The sequence below is a fragment of the Gekko japonicus genome, unplaced genomic scaffold (assembly GCF_001447785.1).
Source record: "Gekko japonicus isolate JY-2015 unplaced genomic scaffold, Gekko_japonicus_V1.1 scaffold775, whole genome shotgun sequence".
Lineage (NCBI taxonomy): Eukaryota > Metazoa > Chordata > Lepidosauria > Squamata > Gekkonidae > Gekko > Gekko japonicus.
Window position 1 is genome coordinate 624,686 of NW_015168673.1, and position 24,810 is coordinate 649,495.

The 24,810-nt window shown below is 44.7% G+C and overlaps 1 protein-coding gene across 1 annotated transcript in view; it reads right to left on the reverse strand.

The window, feature by feature from the left end:
• CELSR1 (cadherin EGF LAG seven-pass G-type receptor 1) overlaps positions 1–24,810 on the reverse strand; it is a 154,458-nt gene that overhangs the window by 23,320 nt on the left and 106,328 nt on the right. The window contains exons 15-23 of the mRNA XM_015415356.1: positions 21,128–21,248; positions 18,744–18,927; positions 17,858–17,959; positions 16,847–16,941; positions 15,149–15,358; positions 10,955–11,138; positions 9,232–9,375; positions 7,329–7,530; positions 2,021–2,188 (exon numbers count right to left, since the gene is read on the reverse strand). Coding sequence (XP_015270842.1) covers positions 2,021–2,188; positions 7,329–7,530; positions 9,232–9,375; positions 10,955–11,138; positions 15,149–15,358; positions 16,847–16,941; positions 17,858–17,959; positions 18,744–18,927; positions 21,128–21,248 — 1,410 coding nt within the window. The remainder of the gene's footprint in view (positions 1–2,020; positions 2,189–7,328; positions 7,531–9,231; positions 9,376–10,954; positions 11,139–15,148; positions 15,359–16,846; positions 16,942–17,857; positions 17,960–18,743; positions 18,928–21,127; positions 21,249–24,810) is intronic.

The following is a 24,810-nucleotide window of genomic DNA, read 5'->3' on the forward strand; positions in this document are numbered from 1 at the left end:
GATTCATCACTGGTCTTTTAAAATGGCTATTTCCTTTACCGTCACTCACTTCTTCCTCCCCTTATTGAGAATCAATACAATTGTTTTGCAAGTCCATGGACAAGATTTTGTGAGGAAATGAAAACAAACAAGGCATAACATGAAATTTACAGCCTAGAGTTCTTCCCATCCATTCTCCCAAAAGAAGATCATGTGCTAGATCTGAGATCTCATTAAGGCAGCTGTAGATGAGTTTCATGAAGCAATGTCTAAAACAGCATGAAGATGCTTCTTCTTTAAACCTTGCCTTGACATGACCAATGACCAGTTTATATGCAGGTAGCTTAAGTAAACTACATAAACAATTATTACTACTTCATTACACTTAGCACCTCTTTGATCTTCAAGGAGCACTGAATCTTCAGGACTCCTTCCACCCTTGTTAGAAGACAGTAATAAAACCCCATTATTATAAGTATATCTCATTCTTTGTTATGTGTATGTTTTTATGCCCTTGTATTGACTATAACAGCACACAGCTAACCTTGGGTGTAAGGCTGTTTCCCACACGTCTGAATATGTAATTTAGATAAGAGTGCATTTTTTTCAACAGTTCTATAATGGCCACAATTTTTGCATATAGAAATACAGGCCAAGACACAACTAAAATTCTAAGCTCACTGATTACAATTAGAAAATTAACCATGTATTTATATTTCTCCCAATGAAAGCAAAAGGACTTTAAAATGCTTAGCTAAAACCCTTTGGGTGTTCTTTTACGGGTATGGTTACCACTGCTCACATAAAAGTAAGAGACATTTTAAGAAGACTGGAAATAGAAGGTTCCTAACTTTGTAGTGCAACCCTAAGCATAGCTGTACCTTTCAAAATCCTTTGAAGTCAATGAGCTTAGAAAGGTATAGCACTGTTCGGGACTGCACTGCAAAACTGACTCCAGGATGGCTTCTGTTTGGTCCCCTGTACTGCCAACAAAAGGGGGTTGTGGCTCTCAGGTAAGCGTTGCCAACCATGATGTATCAGCAGCCTACATTGGCAATGGATGTTAGATGTGGTACCAGTGTGAACATACCCACAGAAGCATCTGTAACCTAACCCCATGTTAGCTTTGGCCTGTGCGAACACACACACTTGTGCTACATTCTTGTGACTATAAACTCTCTTATTCATGCTGCTGCACAAGAAGGATCAGGTAGGCAAGCAGCTTTTTTATCCCCCATGTGGTTTAGAAGACGGATGAAAAGAGGTCAGAGGTCTCACAGAAAAGTGATTTCCTTCCCACCCAGAGGCATGTACTTTCCATTTTTCACTACTGCAAACGAAGATAACTCAGGGGAGCTATGGCAAGCGGCTAAAAAGAGGGATGTGCCTTTGAGCCAGCTTGCTGCTGCTTCAAAATGACAGCTCAAGCACACTTCTCTCTGTGTTTTTCCTTTAAATTCAAACAATTTTGGCTTTAAAAGACATCAACACTCCTCCTACAAAAAATGCCTTTTTATAGCCAATTTCTTGAGAAACGATGACATAAATATCTTCTCTTTCTTTGGGCACTCTTGGTCTAAATCCTGGTTGGCAATAAAAGTAAGACCCTTTTCCAACTGAGTTTCCAAATTTTTATTTTCTTATTTGAGTTTTTCTGCAGCTTGCCACATCAGAAAACCACTTTTCTTTTTTATTCAGGTGCTAATATAACTACTTAGGTATTTGTCCTCATCAGATCTTGGAAGCTAAGCTGGATTGCCCTGGCTAGTATCTGGATGGGAGACCTCCAAGGAATACCAGGGTCATGATGCAGAGGCAGGCAATGGCAAACCACCTCTGAAATGTCTCTTGCCTTGAAACCCCTACTGGCTGTGACTTGATGGCATTTCACATCGCCATGCAAATGACAGCCTGCAAATTTGTCACTACCCCCTTCTTTACTAGACTAGTGATATGAAATATGTTCAAAAGTCACCATTACCATCAAAGGGTTAGCATGTAACAGTTCCCAGCCAAAAGAATGAAAGATTATAACACATACACAGTTGAGTGGTTCCAGAACACACAAACTGGCTTTGTCCTCTCCTCAGTTTCCAGCATGGTATGCTCAAGGGTAATGGGATTTTCCAGTAGATTGGGTGAAGATCCCCCTTCTCTATAAACAATGGCGCTGATTATTGGAGTGTTAATGACTGGCCGATTGGGTAACCTGGCAGGATAAAACAAAATGGTGAAACATGCAAACAAGGAACTTTTGCCAAGTTTCAAGCGAGCACCTACTTTGTCTTGGCAGTGGATAAAGTGCTCAAGAGCACTGAAGGCCACATGACCACCAACTGAGAACTGCCACAATCAAATGATGGCTTGCACGTGCTACTGAGCTATCATCAGTTAAATATTACAGGCAGAACATTAATCTCTAATCACATCAGAATGAAGTGGCCTCGCTCTCCTTTAACACAGCCTTCATTTACCAGAATGTGAGGCTTGATACAATACATGGCCAGTACAGTGAAGCTGACAGAGCAAGACATTCCTGCCTCCACTTGAAGCCCACTGAGCCCTCCGGATTCTGCTCCTAGAGGGTCATGGGGGCTGTAGAAACTGCATTAGTGGTGGCCAGTAGGAAAACAAAACTCGCCAATATTACCCTTTCCATCTTTCTTTGCCAGTGGAAGCATCATTCCACCCATGAAAGTGCCATTCTGCTGGCGTGAATACTATTATGCCAGCACTAAGGCACCTGCAGATCTAACCCATAATAAGTGTCACTCAAAGCAAGTTAAAGAAGATAACAAAGTCACACTTACCTGTAACTATTGTTCACTGAGTATCTTCTGCGCAGGCACACATGGGGACTACATATGAACAGGCCTGCCATTGGATAGGTCTTTATAGATAAAAGCCTCCAGGGGGCACAGCGCACTGAAGCCAGAAGCCTGTTCCCATCCAAGGATTATGTGCTCCTGAGCAGCAGTGCCCCAACCCTCAATACCTCCAGTGCCACCGAAGCCACAGCATGCAGCGGGGCAGGAGGGAGGGTATGTGTGCCTACACAGAAGATACTTGATGAACAATAGTTATAGGTAAGTGGAACTTTGTTTTCATCATTGATCTTCTGTGCAGTCCCACATGGGAATTCTAGCAAGCTACTCACCGTGCTCTCCTCACTTGAACAGCGAAGGAAGAACTGCCTTGCCTACTTGAGCCTCATGTCTTGCCTGCAGATCCAAAACATAGTAATGTACAAATACATGTGCTGACAACCAGGTGGCAGCTCTGCTAAAGAAGCCATTGCCCTAATGGAATGGGCATGAATGTTCAACAGACATGGTAATCTGGCCCAATCATAACACTCCCTAATGGCCCTGACAATCTATCAGGGCAGGGTCTGAAATGATGCTCTCCTACCTCTCTTAGGGCCACTAAAACAAACAAATGGGCTTCTATCCCTGCAAAACTCCAGGGTTCTCTTGGGGTAAAATAATAATGCCCTTCTAACATCTAAAAAATGCAATGAGCACTCATTCTCAGAGCTCGGTAAAGGAAAAAACAGAGGCAAAATGATCTTGGGATACATGGAAGTTGGAAACTACCTTAGGAAGAAACCTAAAACTAAAGAAAAGGATTACCCTTTCAGGAAAGAACTTCAAAAATGGGGGATCTATCTGAAGAGCTGCTAACTCATTCACCCTCCTGGCTAAGGTAAGAGCCACTAAGAAACACACTTCGTAGAAAGTTCTGCCAAAGAACACACAGCAAGGGGTTGAAAAGGTATGAGCATTAACTGTGTAAACACAACAGGTAGAGACGACTGGGGCCCTAAAGAATCCCAGGGTGGGCAAAGATTACCTAGCCCCTTAAAAATGCAGTGGTGCACCTCCTGACTGGAGTGTCTTTGCAGGAGCATATCCAGCCAGTGTTTTGCCAGCTGCATTGGCTTCCAGTTGAGTATCAGATCAAGTTCAAGGTTATGGTATTAACCTTCAAGGCCCTACACAGTCTGGGACTAACATATTTGCAGGACCATCTCTCCCAATATGTTCCCGAAGAGCTTTATGCTTGGCTGAACAACACCTTCTGGCCTGAAAGACATCCGTTTAGCCTCAACCACAGCCAGAGCCTTTTTGGCTCTGACCGGGTGGAACATTCTTCCAAGTGAGGTCAAGGCCTTGCGGGACTTATTACAGTTCTGCAAGGCCTGTAAAATGGAGTTGTTCTGTCAGGCTTTTGATTGAGGCAGCGGGTGTCTGATCACATTGGCCTCCCCTGCCCAAATGCACCTCTATGCTGTATACTTTGTCAACTTGTGCCACTGGTAGATGTCCTTGCCCATTTACCCAATACACTGGCCCTTGGGCACACACGCAGCGTACACCTGGGTGCTTGTTGTATCACTGTTTCGCCATCAAAGGTTAATGTTACCAGATTTTATAGGTTTTTAAAATCGTAATTATTGTGGCAGTTGTTTTATTTACCTGTTGTGACCCGCCAAGCCTGCTTGTGGGGAGGGCGGGATAGAAATCCCATAAATAAATAAATAAATAAATAAATAAATAAATAAATAAGAAACCTCTTGGACAAATGATGGGATAAAACTGATCCTGCCTCAATGCCCTTGTGATAGCAAGAGATAGCATCCAGGTGAACCTTCAAAGAGAAGAGCGCCAGGCTCTTAGATTTCAGGTGTAATAAGTAATCAAATATGGCCTGCAGTGGGGCACTACCTGGTGACACATCCCTCTCACCACACCAGAGGGAAAATTGCCTCCACTTATACATACAGGATTTCCTAGTGTTAGGCATGCATGATTACAGGAGAACATTAAGTGAAGAGCCAGTATGGTGTAGTGGTTAGAAGCACGGACTCTGATCTGGGAGAACTGAGTTTGATTCCCCACATGTAGCTGCTGGCATGACCTTGGATCAGTCATAAGTTCTTTCAGAGCTGTTCTCTCAGAGTCAGTTTGGTGTAGTGGTTAAGTGTGCGGACTCTAATCTGGGAGAACGGGGTTTGATTCCCCACTCCTCCACTTGCAGCTGCTGATGTGACCTTGGGTCAGTCACAAGCTCTGGCACAGCTGTCCTTGAAAAAGAGCAGTTTATGTCAGAGTTCTCTCAGCCCCACCTACCTCACAGGGTGTCTGTAGTGGGGAGAGGAAGGGAAAGGAGTTTGTAAACCGCTCTGAGACTCCTAGTGAAGGGCGGGGTATAAATCCAATCTCCTCTTCTTCTTCTCTTCAAGGGTAGTCCTCAAAAGGGCTCTCTCAGCCCCACCCACCTCACAGGGTGTCTGCTGTGGGGAGGGGAAGGGAAAGGGATTGTAAGCTGCTCTGAGACTTCTTTGGGTAGTGAAGGGCAGGGTATAAATCCAATCTCTTCTCTTCTTCTTCTTAACCTCTTTCGAAAAAATTAGGTCTCTGTCTGAAGCCTCCAAGCTTTCAGCGTGAGGTGGTTCAGATCATGATGAAACACCTGATTGATGCTGATTAAATCTGTATGATTCGGAAGGGGAAGGAACTGGCCCCGGGAGAGCTCCATAACGACCAGAAACTACATTTGATGAGGCCAAAAGGGTGCTACCAGGATCATGTTCCATCTCTCCCTCCTGGCTTTCTCTTTTACCCTGATAGAGTGGGAATGGAGGGCATGCATAAAACAGGGCTCGCTGCCTCCGCAGCTGAAACGTATCCCCTAGGGAACCAATTCCTACTCCTGCTCAGGAACAGAACCTTACAGCTTTTTTGTTTTCTCTCATCACAAAGAGATCAATGTTCAGAACCCCACAGAGGGTAAAAAGCGGTTCCAGGTAAGTGGCCTTTATGGACCATTTGTGAGAGAGTGTGTCAGCCCTGCTTAATCTGTCAGCTTCTGTGCATAAACTCCCAGGCTTCACTGCCATGTCCCATGCAAGGGGCCTGACACAGACTTAGACATGGACCCTGGACCAACCTTGCTTGTTTAAATAAAAAATTATAACTGTATTGTCTGTTCAGACGAGAATGGATTGGTTACAAAGGATATCTGAGAAACAACTAAGGGCATAATAAACTGCTCACAATTCTGAAATATTAATGTGCAGCAGCTTCTCAAGTACCACTAGCCAAGAATCCTTCACAGTGGGCACCCCAACCCAAGAGCGAAGAATCCGTAGTCAGGACGACCTCATGTCCAGAAACTCCAAAGGAAATTCCCTGGGATAAATTATCCATAGAACACCACCACAATACAAAACATACCACAGGTCTGGGAATAGAAAATCTGTGCCATAAGGCATGAACCCCAACTCTACAACAAGATAGAAACCAGAGCTGCAGGGGACGCAACTGTAACCTAGCCATAGGCAGGATTTGCAGTGGTAGAAGCCATATATCCCAAAAGGCACAGAATTTTCCAAACTGATCAGAACTGGTGAGATCTGAACTGTCTCACCAAGGTAAAAATTGCCTGTACCATATCCTTGTTGTCGGCAAGGCGGTGGGTTAACACCTCATCGTCAACTATATCAAACGCTGCCAAAAGATAAAGAAGAAGAAGCAGCGCCGATCCACCTCGATCCAGTATTTCCCAGTTTACCTCCCTCATTAGTAAAGATTTCTTTTCTTTAAAAGCTAATGCAAGTGTTCTGCTGTATTTGTTATCTCTGCTTTTACACTGAAAATCTCTATGAGTTGGAGGGGAGTGCAACCAAGACTGGATCTGCTGACACACAGATCTGGGAGGTGAAGCTGAACGCATCGATTCTGAAGACATGGAATTGGAAGCTTTCTCTGGGGCTAAATTGGATGGGGGCTCTGAGGCTTTAAGGGCTCTCTCCCACACACTGCCTTAAGTCTTGACGCCCTATCCCCCGAGCTTTAGGGGTGAAGCGCTGGCAGGCCTTACATATGGAAAAACGATGCCCCTCACCCAAACAGGACAGAGGGCATATGCATTATTTTGGGTCATCTTTGCCCCACATCGGGAGCATTTCTTGAAAAGAGCCCTTTGAGCCATCAAAAGGACTCAGAATCTGATGTAGCCTCAACAACTCTGGAACCTCTCGACTGTAGCTGGGGACTATGAAAAGCACAACCTTCTCCTTTAGTGGCAAAAGAGTAACTGAGGGTGGGGGTGCTGCTGCACAGGAGCACGTGGTTCCTGGGTGGGAACAAGCTTCTGGCTCTGGTATTCAGTGTCCCCTGGAGGCTTTTAGCTGTAAAGACCTATCTGATGGCAGGCCTGCTCATGCACAGTCCCCATGTGGGACTGCATAGAAGATCAATTTGTCTATTGTAAGCTGCCTTGAACCACAAGGACAGGAGAGGTATAAATGTTCTAATAAACAAACAAACAAACAGATAAAGTACCTTAAACTTCTTCGGTCGGGATCATAGCTCTCAGGCAGAAGTTGCCCCAGTGTTCGGTATATAATCACCACAGCAACAGCATATTGGTTATACTCCTCTGGGTGCCGTCGCTTTCTCTTTGAAAGGGCATTTCTACTATCTGAAAACTCATCTTCCATCTTAGAAGACAATTTATGCTTGGAGGGCTTCATGGTAGGACCAACTAAGGACAAAAATTAATGTGAACTTATACTCCAATACACAGACTTCAGATCACCATTTAAAAAGATAAATTTTTAAAAAGACATAGTAACCTTTTCACCTCATGACCTCTGTAACTTCTATATCTATAGAAGATTACAGAAGATACTGTCTTTAATTTCACATGTTATAAAAATAGAGTTAGTGAGCTCCCCCCTGCCAAAACCAAACTTGGGGACATGCCTATTAAAGCACACATCAACATTTTAATTTTAGTTCTCCAAGACTGACGCTATGTTTCTTACATTTGTGGACTGAGCATTGTTCAAACTCTGCCAAATTACCATCTTGTGCAAATTACCATCACAGCCTCTGCCCCAGACTGATCCAGGGCGGGACTGTTTTTCTAAAAGTAGAAAGAAAGACAGAAAGAAAATACCTCTTACATTTATTCTTTTCTATACTATTATGCCAGAGGCCTTAAGGCTATCTCATTATCTGAATCACTAGTTAGCAGATTTTTGCTGTATAAAATCTCCTTCTCGGCCTCATTCTTCTAGAATATTTTTTTGCTAAAAATACAGACTTGGAATTATTCCAATCCAAAGTCATTGTTGGTCCAATGACTAAGCTGAGCAAGATGGGAAGAGAAGCAAGTGGAGCATGTTTCAATATGGAAAACTTGTTTAGATGGAAAGACAGAAGGAAGAGCAAAAGGATGAGAGTGTGAAGTACAATGGGAGAAGTCAGTGTAGTGATAGTTAATTGGGTGGGGGGGGATATGCAGCTGTAGGAAGGAACATACTAAACAAGGGTATACTAGAGAAATATACTATAAGCAGCTGATGGTGAGGCATAACCATTTCATGGATCAGCAAATTCATCAGTTTATTTACTTATTTATTTATGTTATTTATAGCCCATCTTTCTCACTGAGATAGCCTTAAGGCCTCTGGCATAATAGTATAAATCAATATAATCCATGGCTGGGACATCCAATAAACAATGCAATAGCATTTGGACTGCAGAAATTTGAAAACTGTTACAGAGCTGAAACAATGCTGAAGCAAAGCATAAGCATTTAAACATGACAACTTAAAACAATGCAGAAATCACCTAGTAGGAGCATACTTACAGAGACAGACAGTACACAGTACAGTCTACAGTCTTTACCAAAGCCCCTTTCTGAACCATTTCCTTACCATATAGCTCTTTCACCTGTGTAAAAACAGTGTAGCTTGACGGGATGCATTACATCATATACAGTACAAGCCTACCATCAGAACAGGTGGGGCATGCATGGCATGAGGGCATTACAACACAGGAATCCCAGCAGGGAGTGTAAATGCTCACAGGCCAGATACACACGGCACCCTCTATATGGTCAGTGGAGATTATTTAGTACAAATGATGTTGTACAGTGTTTTGACTTTGCTCACAACATTTCCCCCAAACTTTGTCCAATATGAATGCCAGCCATTCACTTATAAGAGGTGCTCCCAGAGACGTGGTCCCTGGTAGTTCTAGCCGATAGGAGTCAAGTTCTCTCCTCTCTTGCATAGGCCCATCTTGAATTCTGTTTGGAGAGTGGCATGGTACATCAACCATTTTTATCCATTTGATGCTTTTCTACCCACCCCTCGAGAGATTACATTATCTCTTTGTAATTAATTATGAGAACTGTTATTAGAAGTTTCCAAAAGTACTAAGAATAGCATTCTACCTTTTCGATTGGAAGCTCTGAACAAAGTATCAGGAAACAAAACGGATGACTCAAGATCTCTGGGATAATCTGATTTAATCTCATCAAACCGCGGCACTTTAGCTCCCGTAAAATTAGACTTTTCAAAGATGTCAACAGCAATAACTAGAACAAAAAAGAGTTTACCATAATATGTGTTAGGACTTCATTGCTGCCAGACAGAATCCAAAGCCAACAGGGCCACTTAGTAAATTTATTTATTAGATGTTCATGCTACAGGGATATTTAAAAGAAATTAGGATTTATGGCTAGAAGGCATTAAGAACATATATTTCAACATCAAATAAAGGTATGGGCCATATTTGTGCCTATTTGGATACATACTACAGGAACCCCTTTCTGAAAATACAACTGCTATATTTGTACTTTCAGATAAATACAGAACTGGGGTGAGGTGGGGTGAAGTTTCAATCCCTTCTGAAAGTCAGATGTGTGTCTGACATATATATCTTTAGGCAGCTGTAAAAGCTACACTGAAAAACATAGAAGCTCTCTTCTCAGACTCGGAGAAGACCTGAGCCCCAAGCATGTTTATCTAATTTAGTGCTTGTATCTGAACACTCAAATTAAAAACATTTGGGTGCTCAAGGCAGCCAAATCTAGATCACGCATACCCCAAAGTGCAAGGCTACATTATAGTCCAAAGCACAGTTATACCTTTTAAAGTCAATTGAAGTCAATGATCTAACACGGGTCTAATGCTGCCTCGAACGGGTTCAACAGTGCATACTGTTGAAGCATCACATTTATGATGCAGTCCCTCTCCATCACCTTCACACACCCACAAGCAGTTTTATACCCCCCCCCCAAAAAACAGTAGGATGCAGCCCTAATGGCACAGCCATAGCTAGGCCTGCAGGGTCTTCTTGTTCCTGCCCCTAGGGAGCACAGACCCCTGCTGCCCATGTCACTAGGGGCAGCTGTTTTGCAAGCTGCCCAGCCTGGGGGTTTTTTTTGCTCTGTGATCTATTAACTTTATCTACGCACTGTCAATAGAATTAAGATCCCTGGAATAACAGTCGTTCTACAGATCAGGGGTAAGCAACCACTTGGGCCTGAATACTGGAAAAATACATCTACCTGTGAAGATGCTGGTGAGTCAACAAACACTTGGCCAGACACAGTGGGAGCAACCCGGATCTCTGCTGCACTGCCAGCACCTCAAGGGCTTAATTTGGGCCTGGCTGGTGGCTACATAGATCTGGGAAGCACTATCAGGCCTAGATCATGCCTGTTGCCTTCTCCCTTACTGCTGGCCCCAGAGATGCTGCCAGTGCCTCAGTAGGCTTGCCTTGGTTACCTGGGCAAAGAGTTTACCCTGCATGCTGAGTAAAATGGTTTAGCCTGCCAATGTTTGGCATGTGTGCCAATGGTTACGTATCTCCGGAACAGACAGCCAGTCCTGCCATTTCTGGTAAAAGAACCCTTAGCTTTAATGTACTGGAGCGTTTCCTTCAGCACAGTACAACTATCGCCTCTTCCCTCCCATCAAAAATAGCTCCTGAAATGCTGCTCCCAGGAGTGACAGCATATTGGGGGACACTTGTAAGCTGCAGGGGAGGGAGGAAGTGAAAAAGCCACTGCTGCTGGTGCTGGGAGAGGTCCTCAGTGGATCCAAATTTGGTGTTCTGACACCTTAGGTATTCACACTTGCTAGTACAAAAATGACAAAGCAGCAACTTACTCATGTTTGCGGCAACAATCACGAAAGGATTCATGTAGGTGTTTCTCATGTTCTTTGCTACGTTGCGGAAATACTCCTCATAGTGTTTCAAGAGGTGTGCTGTGCCCCCCTCTGTCCTCTGGATGTGTTCCCAATGCTCTCTAGTGCCTGGGTCCAGAAGAGCACTGCCAGCTTTTATGATATTCTGGAAAAGAAAGGAAAACATGTACTGCTCACAAAATAGAAAAGCTGTACTAGCTGTCAAAAGAAATGGGGGGGGGGATTGCAGATCACACCTCAAAGCTGACTTGCTTTAAAGAAAACAAAATTACTGTGGTTAAGATCAGTGGGTGTTATTTTAAGCATTTCACCTAAGCTGAAATCAGAGATAGACTGAGAATTTATGTCTGGCCCAAGGTCAGCCAGTGAGTTTCCATTGGCAGAGTAGGCATTTGATCCTGGGTCTCTGAGATCCTAGTCTAGAACTTGGCAATTTAGGAAGCTGAATTAAACCAGAACTTAGTAAATCCGAAGAGTATCCGTAGAACTGATTCACATGACAAGAAGTCCTTTTGACCACCATAAAGAATTTGGATAATGCCTGCACTGGGAGTTTGATTAGGCATGTGCAATTCGGGTTCACTTACCCGAAAACCACCCGAAAAACTCCTTTTTGGTTTTTTTACGGGTTTTTGGGATTCTGAAACAGCCTCCCAGAGCTGTTTCGGAAAGCCGATCCCCCCCCCATTCGTTTCCCCCCTGGCTTTTTCTGGGATTCCCGAAAAACAGCTGTGTATGTGTGGGGGGGGGTTAAACTTTAAAGGACGCCAGAAAACCTCATTTTCCCACCGTTTTCCCCTCTTTCCCGCCTCTTGCTCCTGTTTCCAGGAGGGAGGGGAAAGAGGGATCTTCCAGACAGCCAATCACTGCAATGCATTTCAAAATGCACTGCAGCTTGCAACTTTTTGCAAGGCTGTTGTTGCTGCTGGCTTCAGTTCTTGAAGCCCAGCTACTAGCTTGCTCCTTTCCCAGGGAAAGGAGCACTGGCCAATAGGATTTTGGCATCTGCTCTCTGGACAATCACAAAAGGCTGTTCTTTTTTGAAATCCTTCTGTGTATGCCCAGAGAGCATAAAAGCAGACTCTCTGGCTGGCTGACTCCATCCTGTTCCTGGTTCCTGCTGCTGCTGGTGAGAGAGAGCTTGGCTTGGAGATTGTGCATGGCTGGCTGGCTTCTGCTAGAATCAGCCCCTGCTCCTTGAGCTTGCTTTCCTGCCTTGTGGACTACGTCGGATCAAGATTCAAGACTGAAGACATCATACTGGTTTGAATTATATTAGGGCACTTAAAACATTCTTTATTTCTTGTGGGTTGGTGGGTTGGGGCCTGGGGTTGGTGGGGGATAGGCCTCTAGGGCCTCTCATGCCTCTTCCTGGTTGTTGTTTTTTTTGGGGGGGGGAGGATTCTCTTCTTTTAGATGGTTGCATTTTCCTTTTTTTACTGTGATTGATTTGATATTTATTTCTTGGCTTGTTGGGGCTTTTTTTGGGGGGGTTACTGGTTAGCCTTCTGCCTCTCTCTGTTCTTGGTTCTTTCTTGTGTTTTGGTTCTGTTGCCTTTGCAGTTTAATTTTTTTTCTTGTATTTTCTGGGCTTGTTTTTTTGGGGGGGGTGTTTACTCTGACTAGGCCTTCTGTCTTTGGTTCTTGTCCTTTGTGGTTCTGTTGCCTTTAAGTTCCTTTTATTGTGTTTTCTGGGCTAGTTGGGGTGTTTTTTTTGGGGGGGGGGTAGGCCTTCTACCTGGGCCTAGGCTCTGTCTTTTCAGTTGCCTTCGTCTATTTCTGTGCCTTTTAGCAGGTTTTATTTTTGTATTAGCAGGTTTTATTTGTATTTAGCAATACAAATATTGCTAGAATATTTGCCTCTACCTCAACCCCCCCAGCCCTCTGAAAACTTGTTACAAGATTTTTGCCATTGACTACAATGGCCCATAGGATATAATGGACCCGAATTTTTCGGGAATCCTGAAAATTTTTGGATATCTATACTATACCGATATTGGTATTCAGGTTTTCAGGTTTCCTGAAAAAATTCGGGTTCAATATATCCGAATCCGAAAAAATACCGAATTTTCTCCCCTGCACACCCCTAAGTTTGACCCCTCCCAAGTGTCCAGTGGTCCAATTCTGACTGGGACCATGCCACATTTGGAGAAGGTACATCCCCCACTATTTTCCCAGCTTAAACAGCCCAGTGGAGTTGCTATTTGCTCCACTGGAAAACTATGTGTTAAGTTTGCCAATGGAGTGAACCATGGCTCCATAGAGTCAATTCAAGTCAGGAAAATGGTATGGGGGTGGGGGGCTGAAGCCCATTCTCTTTGCATACCATGGTCCCAGTTAAAAGTGGGTTTGCACACACCTGGGAAGCATGGGATCCAAATTCCTTGTGATGGCCATAAGGACTCTGAATCGACCCCGAGATTCTGTTGTGCACTACAATGTTGGCACTTTGCAACACTCCTGGAATCAGTTAATCAACCAATTTCATGTATGTAGAGATTTACTCAGAATTATCACCTCTATCAAGAAGCAGAAAGGGAGAATGTGATCCTGCTAGTTATGCTGGATCTCTCTGTGGTTTTTGATACTATCAACCACAGTATCTTACTGGACCACCTCTCAATGCTGGGACTAAGTGTTACGGTGGTTTGAGTCCTATCTGGGGGGGTTGCACTCAGAAGATGGTGCTTGAGGATTCCGCTTTGCTGCATGGCCATTGGACTGTGGGGTTCCGAAGGGTTCAATATGATCCACCATGTTGTTTAATATCTATATGAAGCTGCTAGGAAAGGTCATCAGGAGGTTTGGGCTGCAGTGTACCAATATGTAAATAATGCCAGCTCTCTCTTTCTTTCCTCCCTAATTCAGAGGATACATTTGATATTCTGAAGCAGTGCTTGGAGTCAGAAATGTGCTGGATGAGGGTGAACAAGGTGAAACTTAATCCTGCCAAGACACAGATTCTCTGGTTTAGTAGAAAGGCAGACCAGGGACTTGAGACCTCTCCTGTCTTGGGTGGGGTTATACTCCCCTTGAAAAGCCAAGTTGACAGCTTGGGAGTGCAACTCGACAGAGCAGTCACCTTAGAAAACCAGGTGGCCTGGAATGCTTTTGGCCAGTTTTGGCTGGCATGGCAGCTGCATATATTCCTCGTTCAGTCAGATCTAGCCAGTGGTCCATGCCTTAGTTATATCTAGGCCAGACTATCAACAACCGCTTGTACACATGCCTTCTCCGTTGTGGACCCCACCCTGTGGAATGGAGTGCCTGAGGTCAGGAAGGCTCCCACTCCCCTGGATTTCCACAAACTGTGCAAAAATGAATTATTCAAGAGGGCTTTTCTATGCAGGCAATGAGGTTGCACTGTACTAAATGATTCACCAAGTTACTTAGATAAATTATTAGGGACTGTGGTCTATATAACTGTGTTTAGCGTACTGAAAACTAGGATCCTTCTATGTAATCTTTGTATCATTTTAAGGTTTATGCTTTGCTTCAATTCTGTTTTTAGATTTCTTTTTGGTTCTAAACCCCTAATTCTTTTGTATTGTTTATTGAATACCCTATCCTGTTGATTGTATTAACTCACTCTGTGTAATCCACCTTGAGACCAAGTGAGAAGGGCAGTCTATAATTGATGTAAATAAATAAATACAGTATATTCACAAATTCTTTTTCTTTCACTGCTCTGCATTTATGCCCAGAAGATTCAACCTTGCTATTTTGTGGTACTTTCATGTCCACAAAGCCGCAACAAGGATTTATTTTTAACAGCTGCCCCTTAACACACATATAAACAAATCTCAGGCTGTGCTAGAACTTGTGATTGCTATTTCTGTATGTGAGATCTTTACTGTGATTTTCAAGTAAGCTATTTTACAGAAGTTCTTCTGTTCTCTGGCTACTGTACATGGTGGACATTTTGGCAAATGAGAAAATGCAGCAATTCAGCGCATATCTCCTTTACAGCCAATACACAACAGTGTCTTTGGCATTAAGGTTAACTTTCTTGGTTGCAGGGTCACCAATTGCTGTCCAGTCTTCCTTGACAGCTTCTTGATATCTTCCAGGGGGGATTGTGGAAGAAAACACAGCACCATTCTTTCCAGTCCCACACCACCTATCTTTTCTCAGTCTCTGCTAAGCATTCATTACCTCGTTGAACTCCACATCCCTCATCGCAGCCAGGTCGAACCCTTGCTGCTGGCTCTCATACTGCAGCACGCGGAGCATCATCTGGTAGGCCGTTCGAACATCGTTTCCATAGAAGGGGAATGTGTGGTTAGTAGCATTCTGAAGCACCCTGGCTATCTGCACGGACTTGTCACCGTCCATGTTTGTCTCGTTGCGGAGAAGCTGTTCATTCTGATGCAAACAAAAAAAAATGTTTCCAACTTAAGAAATAAATGGCATTCCTTCTTTGTTAAAAGACTTACTGAAATGCTTTTTATATTGAAGGTTTCCATGTGGTACAGCAGAGGAAGAGATGCAGATTGTTGTTTTTTAATTTTTAAAAATTATTTTCTATACAAAACAGAAATAAACCGTTGCATAAAATGGTAAAAGTATTCAGAGTCGATATTAAACTGACCAAAAGTCAAGACACATTGAACAGCATGTAGGGAACCAAAAGGAATTTCAAAACTACAAAAGGTCTTGATAAAAGCGGTTATTGGGGAGAAAATCCCCATTAGGCAAGTAAGTGACCATTGGGAACCAAATGGCTTGAAATGTGCGCAGATGGCCACCTGTTGTGATAACAGCATTCTGCGAGGCAATTTTCTCCAGGAGAAAATGTTCCCATAATTTGTTTTTCCAGTTGTTCAGGGATGGAGCTGCTTCGTCTTTCCATTTTTGAGTGATCACAAGTCTCGCAGCAGCAAGTAGCACAGCAATTAACAAGGTTTTTGTTTTGTTTTCTGCAGGATCAAACCAGAAATCAAGTAAGAGGACTTCTGGAAGGTTAGGTAAGAGAACTCCAGTGATGAGATTGATTTGGGTAATAATTTGTAGAAGAGATGCAGAATGCATGGATCACATGTGCATGTACCATTTGTACTATGTACATGATTCAAGGAGGGAGATGGCCACATGAGAGCCTGTTTGGTCCCATGCCTGTTACCTGCTGATAGAGAGTATGAACCAGTGCTCAGTGGCCTTAATTGTACCTAGGCTCCAAAGCTTAACTTTCTCAAGGGGAAACTCTAGCACCTTAGATAATGTAATTCTTGTTCTGAACTTACGATGTGTGGCAAAGTCAGTATTTCTTAGCTCCATTCTGACCCCTGCACATAAATGCATTTATCTATCCAACCATCTATCCACCTTTCCATCCATCTATTGTACTTTATTCTGCCCTTCCTCCAAGGAGCTCGCCACAGAATATGTTGTTCTCCCTTTCTCATTTTATCCTCACAGCAACCACTGTGAAAGGTAGGTTAGGCAGAAATTGTGCGACCGGTCCAAGGTCACACACGGCAGAATGGGGATTTGAACTTGGCTCTCTCTCAAATTGTAGTCTGACAGCCTGACCCCAAAACCTCATTAACTCATCTGCAACAGCTGCCCTGGGCACAGTCTGCAATGGTCAGAAGAGCACTAGGAAAAGTTATAATGTTAACAGTTATAAAGAAACCTGGTTTCTTCTCTGTAAATATGTTCAGTGCCACATATGGAAACAAAGTGAGCAATCCTTACTTGCTGGGCACAGGAAAAGCCAATGATTCAAGGAGGGAGATGGCCACATGAGAGCCTGTTTGGTAACAGTGTTAAGCAGTGATATTAAAGGCTGCTATGGCACAACACTCACAAGTCAGTAAAGGTTTCCCCTTTTGTACAGCGGCTGGTTCTTACCATTATTTTAAGGTCCATGAAGCCAATGGTCGTGCAGTTAAAGAGCTCAGGGGGGAGCCAGCCTTTCTCACTGTTGCAGTGGCGCACAGCATTCCCTTCAAACAAAAATTAATTAGCAAAAAGTGCAATTGTTGTTGTGTTACCTCAAAGGGGGAGAAAAATCACTCTAGTTTATAAATTAACACTCCAATGCATTGGGAACGTTTCAGAAGATTACAGATGTTCTAAGGCAGAGTTGCTTGTCTGTCTATTCCTTACTACTTTAGTTACCTCACACATAGTCCTGACTGGGATAGATACACTCAGATCTTCATTCCTACTCATGTCCGACAAAGAAAGCTTTGACTCTCAAAAGCTCATACCTTGAAAATCTTGTTGGTCTCTAGGGCGTTACTGGACTCAAATCTAACTGCTCTACTGCAGACCAACACGGCTGCCCTCTGAAACACAGTCCTGTATATCACACTAACAGTGCAATCCTACCCTTCCAAGTCAATGGACTTAAAAGGTTGTAACTCTGCTTAAGCTTATAAAATCATGTAAAAATCCATCAGAACCAAAGGATACTAATATTTTGGCTGTCTTTTCACACAGGGGGTTGAGATTCCTATCCTATTCTACAACAGCTCATTATCTACTGCATTTTTCACATTCTGCCTTTCATGGGGTTGGATCTAACCAGACTTTGTATTGTTAAAAGAAAGAGGAGGTGTTCCCCGTTGCCTGCCAAAAGGCCCATGCTGGAGATCCTAGGACCTGGGACAGGGACTCTGGTGAGGAGGGGAATTAGGTGAGGTTGAATGAAAAACCTGCCTGGATCCAACCCATACTTCTAAACGGGCTCTTATATATTCTCAATAACTTCATCTACATTAAATCTTCAATCTTTGGTTGCCCAGGTTCTTATTTTCAGACTCTGATAACACATTATCTCCTGGGTGTAACTAAAAATTTTAAATCTCATTCTACACTGAAGTTTATAATAGGAAGTTCAACATTCTGCTACCTTACCTGTTGATCCCTTGGGACATGGCACTGCAGCAGGCTGGCCAAATTTGGTCTGCGGCCACCAAATGCCAGCCTCAAATGCTTTGGGGCATCCACTGTAAACCACTATACGAGGTGGAAGAAAACAGAAAAGGATTTCTCCCTCAGGAAAGATAAAAATCACCAATGTCACTATCTAGTGCATGGGTGTCAAACATATGGCCTGGGGGCCAGAACTGATCTATCCAGGGCTCTTACCCAGCCTGCAAGCAACTGGTGTGAAGGAGGGAAGGTAGGAGGCTGCTGGGGGGGGGGGACCGGGTGAGTGGGCGCATGTGATGAAGTGTGTGTGGTCAAAGCTGTCAAGAAATAGAAAGGAAACGGCTGGGGCAAGACTATGATGCTGAGGTAAAATAGTGTGGGAATGGCAGCAAAGGTGGAGAAAGAGGAGGCATGGTGTTTTTCCCCTCCCACCTCATCTGACCGCAGCTCAGTGAAGATTGGAGAAGCCACTACATGGGGGGGGGGCAGAGCCTGTGTCCTTTATAAAGTTTATATCTCTGGTACCTGGCATTACATTTTATGGAACACATGGCTCAGCCCAACAAGGTCTCATTTAAGTCAGATCTGGCCCTCATAACAAATGAGTTCAACACCCCTGATCAAGTGGGCAGAAGCACTTTTTTGCTAGGACAAGGCTTAATGCATTACGATGCTAAAAGTGTCAAAATATTTCAAGACTTGGGGGGGGGGGGAAAGGATGAAGCATAGGGCATCTGCCAATCAGTTTAAAGGAAACCAAGGCTAAAAAAACATCTTCTTAGATGTCATAATCTCTTTCAGATATTCTTAAACAGGTAAGCTCCTCTAACTTGACCCTAAAGACTGTCAGAACAACTAGCAGTAGTACCTTCGCAGCCATGAACCGTGACTTCAGCAAAAGGATTATCACAGCGATTGCATTGCCGCCCAATCACTCCTGGTTTACAGGGGCACTGCCCTGTTTCAGGGTCACATGTGCGAGTGTGGGAACCAGCAGAGAAGCAGTCACACGGGTAACAAGTGTCACTGCTTTGCGGCCTGTAATAGTTTGTCTGGAAAAACAAAGAAATAGTTGTAGATGTGTGCAAATGAAGAACATGAACACTGATTAGAACATGCACTTTAGGATGTTTCATATGGAAATGGTGTTCAGAACTGGAAACAGAGACACAGTAATATTTTATTTAATTAATTATTTATATTAGACCCTGCACCTAGACAATTTCATTTCAAACATACAAGTTTGGGGACTGCAAGGAATTGTGGGACACAAAGGCCCCACTCCACCCCCAATACTTGTACCCTCCAGGATTCTATTCACTCTCAGAAGTATCAGAAGGTTAGTTTCCCCTTTCACCCCCTTTTCCCTTTAACCAGCTCTCAACATTCCTTTCCTCCTGGAATACATTTAGTCACCAGAGGCCATAGCTGTATAAAATTTAGACATTATGAAGCCATCGTATGCCCCCCCCCCCACCCTGTCTCCCCCCCGGCCCCGCACCTTTTGGGCTGACATATAAGCAATATTTACTTTCCTAACAAAACTGAACTTAGTTTATTGCTTTAACAGCATAAAATTATAACTTAGCATATAGGACAGTGGCAAGCACAGTTGCAAATACACCCAATATAAAAGAAGAGAGCTGCAGCCTACTGTGCCCTATGCTACTTAGACCACATTAGGTTTTTGTCATCCAAGAGGTGGCCGGGGGGGGGGGATCTTGAAAACAGAAAACACAGATTTTGTACTGAAGAGAAGAATGTGTGTTATCTGGTAAAAACATCTTCGTACACAGAGTAATTCTAAGCAGGTCTATTCAGGAGTATGTTCCATTTTATTCAATGAGCTTACTCCCAAGAAAGTGTTTTTAGGATTGTAGCCTCAGTTGTTTTAGGGCTAGCAGCATATTTGCATATTAAGCAAAAATTTATAGCATTGAAAGCACTGAATTATTCAGCGTGTTATCACCACACACATTATAGCATGGCCCCGGTCACACGGGAGGTTTTGCCCTGCAAGAGGGACGGATCGGGGGCGCACCAAACGGGCATGATCACACCGCAACATCTGGGAAGCGGAGCGCACCCGTCAACGATCCGTCCTTTCCGGGCAAAACCGCGCATAAAAAAAAAAATAGAAAAGAGTACTACCTACCTGAAACTCCGCAGCAAGGGCGGCCGTGGGATCGCTGGCGCACCTGTCTCCCGCAGCATTCGAGGCTCCCAGCCAGACGGCACATGCACGCACATGCGCAGCCAGCTGCCTCACTCTCTGTTCCGTGGCTCCCCCCCCCGCATCTGATCGTGCCGGGGAGCAACTGTGCGGCGGCTTGGGGGATCTGTCTGATCCCACCGCCGCGGGTCTCTTTTGGTGCGGCTCAAAAAAGCTGCGCTTTGGCCATGCTTCCCCCCCCCCCCGTGTGATGGGGGCCCATATTAACGATGGGCAAAATTAGTTACATTTAATATCTATCTATCTCTCTCTCTGGATTATCATCAAATGCTGCATATTGTTTTACATTATAGCCTGCATACTACACATTCTGAGTGAGCAACACCTTGTCTTAAAAACCACTTCACTCATTTCAAAGGGAAAAAACCCCCAGAGGAGTGTTTCCCACGCCCCAAATTTCCAGTTCTTCCACTGGAAACACTGAAATAAAGTCCATAGGGCCCCTTAATTCTGCACCCCTTAATTTTTTCCCCCAACCCAGGACTCTAGTCAGAATTTTTAAAAATGTCTTTATTTTTCTTTTAGCTAATGTACAAAGTCATATTTTCCTTCAATCCTGGGGAGTTCCATGTGTATATACAAATCCCCTGCTTTTCTGCAGATGGCCTGGGCTGCAACCCTAACAATGCTTTCCTGGTAGTAAGCCCCGATGAATAAAATGGGACTTACTTCTGAGCAGACCTGCTTACGGTTATTCCCCTTGTTTGCTACTTTCCTTATAGGCACAGGGTCCTGTCATCTCACTATTAGACTAAGCAAGGCTGATGTACAGATTCACAGAGTAGCCCTGGCCACAGAGTAAAAGTATTACATTTCCTTTCGAGGTCTCATACATTCCTACTGCAAAGCATTATGTACACACAGAAGGGAGCTTTGACTGGCTCCACCTATGGCCCTGACAGTATTGTTGATGAAAACAATCCTCAATTTAAAAAAAAAATGCCTGTCATTTGCTACAGCTTTCCCACATTGCAGTGAACACTGGTACAACAATATTTGTGATATGTCCTGTTCCTTACCTTACACCGACACTCCCCATTGGTTTTATTGCAGTCAGGATCAAATCCCTTACTGATCTCACAGTTACATGGGCCACAAACAGGATTTCCCCACCAGCCTCTGGGACAAGGCAAATCAATTCTACAAAGGAAATATGGGGAAACAAGAGGAATCTCTCTAAGCTCTTATTTAAAAATTTTGAAAAATGCTTTCTCTTCTCCTACACTGAAACCACAGAAGTACAACTTGACCTGATATAAATACCCAAATCTCACTGCAACAGTAATGCTTGATGAACTCTTCCCATGATCCTATTTTATATCTTCCATTATTTATTTATTTATTAGATTTATATCCCGCCCTTCCACATGGGCTCAGGGCGGCTAACATAGGAGGCAAATGCCATACATAAAAATAAATAATCATTACAATTAAAATCGGTGCTTAACAGTAAACTATAACAATTCCAAGATGGGGATTCTGATGATACGCTCCAGAGAACGCTGACGTCTCTTCTGGTTAGTACTTCACTTTCTCAGTTCTTCCATCCCAGGGCCGGCGCACCTTGTAGAAAATTCCACCAACAAAGATGACAACACGGTGGTGGTACTGTGGCGGCGGCGGCTCCTACTCAGAAGCCTGGCGGAAGAACTCCATCTTACAGGACCTGCGGAACTGTACTAGGTCCTGCAGGGTCCTGATCTCTTCCGGGAGCTCATTCCACCAGGTAGGAGCCGCCACCGAAAAAGCCCTGGCCCTGGTAGCAGCATATTTAGCAACCTTTGGGGCTGAGATAACCAACAGGTATTGTGCCCCCGACCATAGTGCCCTTGGGGGAACATATGGGGAAAGGTGGTCCCTCAGGTAAGCCGGACCCTGGCCATATAGAGCTTTATAGGTAAGAACCAGCACTTTGAAGCGGATCCGGTACGCTATTAGCAGCCAGTGCAGTGCCTTCAGCACAGGCTGGATATGGTCCCGCCTGGTAAGACCCATCAACAGCCTGGCTGCCGCATTCTGCACTAGCTGCAGCTTCCGGATTTGCGACAAAGGCAGCCCCATGTAGAGAGCGTTGCAGTAGTCAAACCTTGAGGTGACCGTCGCATGGATCACAGTGGCCAGGTCATCACGGTCAAGGTAAGGAACCAACTGCCACACCAGCCGAAGATGGTAAAAGGCTGACTTGACAGTGGCTGCCACCTGGGCCTCCGACGTTAAAGAGGAGTCCAGAAGCACCCCCAAACTTCTAACCTCCGACGCTGGTACCAGAGGCACCCCATCGAAGGTCGGGAGAGGGAGCCCCAACCCCGAACTGATCCGACTCAGGCCCAGGACCTCCGTCTTCGCCGGGTTTAGTTTCAGCCGACTCAGCCTAAGCCAACCAGCCACGGCCTGCAATGCCCGATGAAGGTCATCAGGACCAGAGTCCGACTGGCCACCCAACATCAGATAGAGCTGGGTGTCATCTGCATATTGATGACACCCAAGCCCATAACTCCAGGCAATCTGGGCGAGGGGGCGCATATGGATGTTAAATAACATCAGGGACAGCACCGCCCCCTGAGGCACCCCACACTCAAGAGGATGCCTCCAGGACTGCTGTTCCCCAATCGCCACCCTCTGTCCCCGACCTTGGAGAAAAGAGGCAAACCATTGAAGGGCAAGGCCCTGAATCCCCATGTCGGTGAGGCAGCGGGTCAGCAGCTGATGGTCGACTGTATCAAACGCGGCCGACAGATCTAACAACAGCAATGCCGCCACACCGCCTCGATCCAGATGCCTTTGGAGATCGTCAGTCAGGGCAACCAATGCCGTCTCCGTCCCATGACCCGGGCGAAAGCCGGACTGGAAGGGATCCAGGACTGAAGCATCATCCAGAAAGCCCTGTAATTGTAACGCCACCGCCACCATACTACATTAGCAAATATTTTAAATTATAGTAAATCTTTATAAAATTTGGTGAAAAGGAAAAAAGGAATACAAACAAGTTTTCTCTTGTTATAAATAATTATTGTTTTCTTTTTTAAAAGCCCTGTTGACAGATGGCTGCATTCAGATGTCATAAGAAGCTTTTTAAAAACAAACCCCAGATCCTAAGATTAAACTGCGGTTTAAAATTCCAGCTTCTGGGGAGAAAAACAGGGTTGCACAGCACCCCTGGGACTGCATGTGCAGTCCAGATGCAGAGCTGAAGGTTCCAATGCTTTCTAGAGCTTTCCAAGACATTTTGGAATGCTTCCCCTCCTCTTAGGCATGTGCTGATATTTCCCACTCAAACTGTTATGCGACAGAGGTGGGTTGAGTGCTCCTTCCTCAGTTCTCCCTTTGCCACCATGGAGAGGCACTTCAATGAAGAAGCCCATATCAGGGAAAGGAGGGTGGGATGTGTTTGGCTATGTCCAACAATCCTTGAAGTACTGGGAATGCAACTGGAACTTCCAAAACTGGATCTGAAGACTTCAGATCCGAACACAAGATACCAAATTTCAATGATTTTGCCATCCTTATTAATTGTTCAGCATAAAGACAAAGGTCCTCAGTAGGCAACATGGGGATCGTGTCTCCCACTCCCTTGTTTGGTGAAGGTTCCAATGGTGCGTTGGAACAGAATTCCATCCATCCAAGTTGGAAGCATGTGGATCTGCTGTCACAGGTGGCTGAAGAAGTGAGCAGTGACTCATGAAAGCTCATACACTACCACAAATTTTATTAGTCTTTAAGGTACTCTAGAAAGAGGCTCTGGGTGGGTGCTCCAGCCTTGGGCACTAACTGTCACTTTGCTGTGGTGACCTCAGCATGGTTTAATGACAGAGAGTCCACCATTTTCTCTAGGGGAACTGATCTCTGCCATCTGAAGAGGAGTTGTAATTCTGAGTGATCTCCAGCCCTCACCTGGATATTTGGCAACAATGGTTCCCCAGGAGGAAATGGTCGGTTTGGAGGGTGGAGTCTATGGCATTGTACGTGTCTGAGGTCCCACCCCTCCTCAAACCCCACCCTCTCCAGGCTCCACCCCTCAAATATCCAGGAATTTCCCAACCTGGAGGTGGCAACCCTATATCCTTCCCAGCCAACCATCAGTGTACCATTATCTGCCCCTCTGACTTCAGCTTTCCATCTCCTTCCCCTGCAGCCTCTACCTAGGAAAAGTACAGTATTTCTCCACAGTGGGGACCAAAACAGCTCATATAATTATTCTCTCCCCCTTTTGATCTGCACAGCAACCCTGTGAGGTAGGTCAGGCTAAAATTCTGTGAGTGATCTGAAATCTCCCAATCAGCTTCCACAGGAAGAACCTGGGTCTGGCAGACCCGACTCTGAAGTGCTAACTGCTATGCCTCACTGGCTGCCCTGGGGGGCTACTGCTGGTGAACAGGAGCAAGCAGCTATGCCTAGTTAAGTTATGCCAGTCAGGTGTCATCAAGTCACCCAGAGGGTGCTGCCAGGCCTAGGGTAGCCAACCTCTAGATAGAGCCTGAAGATTGCCTGGTATCACAACTGAACTCCAGGCAACAGATCTCTCTCCCCCTGGAAAAAATAACTGCTTTGGAGGGTGGACTCTATGGCATTCTATTCAGCTGAGGCCTCTCTCCTCCCCAAACTAGGGCTGCCAAGTCCCCCCAGGGGGTGGGGATTCCCCTGCTAAAAGGGTCCCCAATCCGCCAGTCTGGATTCGGCCGGTGGGGGGAACCCCACCCCCGAA